The 1,909-nt window shown below is 72.8% G+C and overlaps 1 protein-coding gene across 1 annotated transcript; it reads right to left on the bottom strand.

Moving 5' to 3' along the window:
- Nucleotides 1-1,315: 1,315 nt before the first annotated feature.
- Nucleotides 1,316-1,738, bottom strand: MED11 (mediator complex subunit 11; the record flags this gene model as incomplete). The annotated part of the gene is made up of 2 exons (XM_035313765.1): nt 1,316-1,520; nt 1,595-1,738. Coding segments are annotated over 2 exons (282 nt in total), but the record flags the coding sequence as incomplete, so codon positions are not given.
- Nucleotides 1,739-1,909: the final 171 nt, after the last annotated feature.

Here is a 1,909-nt window from a genome sequence, read left to right as displayed (position 1 = left end):
CCCCCCCGTGCCCCACAGAGACCCCCTGTGCCCCATGGCGGCCCCGTCTCTGCCCCTCAGGTTCGAGCTGCCCCCCCACGTATGGCTCTGCGGGCTCCAGAACGCGCCGTGGGTCACGGAGCTGCTGCGGCTGCTGGAGCAACGAGGTGGGGCCCTGCCCCACACCTGGGGGGGGGCTGCCCCACACCTGGGGGGTGCATTAACCCTTCCTGCCCCATCTTTGCACTCTGCAGGGACCCAGCGCTCCGGACCCATGGCCAGCCCCATAAGTGGACGCCCGGCCAGCTCCACAACCAGACCCCCGGCCAGCCCCCCCACCACCGCGGGACCCCCAACCAGCCCCATAACCACAACCGGACCCCCAACCAGCCCCACAACCGGACCTCCAACCAGCCCCACAACCACAACGGCACCCCCAGCCAGCCCCACAACCACAACCAGCCCCCCGGCCGGCCCCACAACCACAACCAGCCCCCCGGCCGGCCCCCCAGCACCCCATGCCTCCCTGGGCCGCTCCCAGTGGGAAGCCGTGGGGCAGGCCCCCCACGTTCTGCCCCCCGGGGGGCTGGGCCCCCTGCCCGTGGGGCTGGCTGTGGGGCTGGCGCTGCTGGGGGCCGGCCTGGGCCTGGCAGGGGTCCTGGTGTGCCGGGACAGGGGACCGAGCCCCCCAGCCCTGCCGCACCACGGCTGCCCCATAGATGTGGGTCACGGGCAGCATCTCCCCACAGACGTGGGGCCGTGCCACAGCCGCTGCAAGCTGCTGCCCCACAGCGGCTGTCCCACAGACTGAGCGGCCTCAGCTCGCCCCACAAGCGCACCCGGGGGGTGCTGGCGCGACCTTCAAGTGGCAGGGCGAAGCGGCGTCACCGACGGGCCTTTATTGGTGTCCCCATGCTGCCCAATAAACGTCCCCAAGGCCTGCGGCGTCCCTGAGTCCTCGCGGCGTCCCCGATGTCCCCAAGCCCTTGCCGTGGCCCCTCATGTCCCTCGCTGTCCCCCGACGTCCCCACATCCCCGCTGTCCTCGCGGTGCCCCCTGCTGTCCCAGCGGCCCCAAGACCCTCACGGCGTCACCACGTCCCTCGATGTCCCCGTGGTGTCCCAGTGTCCCCTGATGTCCCCAATACCATCCTGAGAGCCCCCGATACCCCTCGACGTTCCGCTGCCCTCGTGGTGTCCCGCTGTCCCTCGCTGTCCCCTGATGCCCCTCAGCGTCCCACTGTCCTCAGGACACCCCGCTGTCCCTTGATGTCCTGACGTCCTCGCGGCGTCCCGCTGTCCCCGATGTCCCCGACGTCCCGCTGTCCCCGATGTCCCGCACGTCCCGGTTTCCCCCGATGTCCCCCGACGTCCCCCGACGTCCCGCTGCCCCTGGCCGTGTCCCTACGCCTCCAGCAGCTGCTGGCAGCCCCTGGCCAGCTCGCCCAGCCTCCTGCGGGCGTACTCGAGGCGGTTCAGCGCCAGCTGGCAGCCCTTGCGCGCCGCGTAGCTCGAGCCCTCGTGGGGCTGCCCCGTGGCCACCTGCGGCAGGGAGCGGGGTCGGCACCCGGGACCCGCGCCCCCCGCCCCCCGCCCCCCCGCCCGCGCCCCCTGACCTGCGTGAGGTAGCGGATCTGCGCCGAGAGCTCGGCCTCCACCTTGAGCACGGCGGCGCCGAACTGCGCGGCCTGGCGCTCCAGCAGCCGCTCGGCCGCCTTCTCCTTCGACAGCTCCAGGATCACCGTGCCTGCGGGGCCGCCCCGTCAGCCCTGACCCCGCGCCCCCGACCCCGTCACCCTGACCCCTGACCCCATCACCCCTGAACCCCGACCCCGTCACCCTGACCCCTGACCCCGTCACCCTGACCCCTGACCCCATCACCCCTGAACCCCGACCCCGTCACCCCTGAACCCTGACCCCGTCACCCCTGA

This window comes from Oxyura jamaicensis, unplaced genomic scaffold (assembly GCF_011077185.1).
Source record: "Oxyura jamaicensis isolate SHBP4307 breed ruddy duck unplaced genomic scaffold, BPBGC_Ojam_1.0 oxyUn_random_OJ67689, whole genome shotgun sequence".
NCBI classification, from domain to species: domain Eukaryota; kingdom Metazoa; phylum Chordata; class Aves; order Anseriformes; family Anatidae; genus Oxyura; species Oxyura jamaicensis.
Note: the sequence above shows the minus strand (reverse complement) of the source record. Positions and strands in the feature narration are given on the sequence as shown.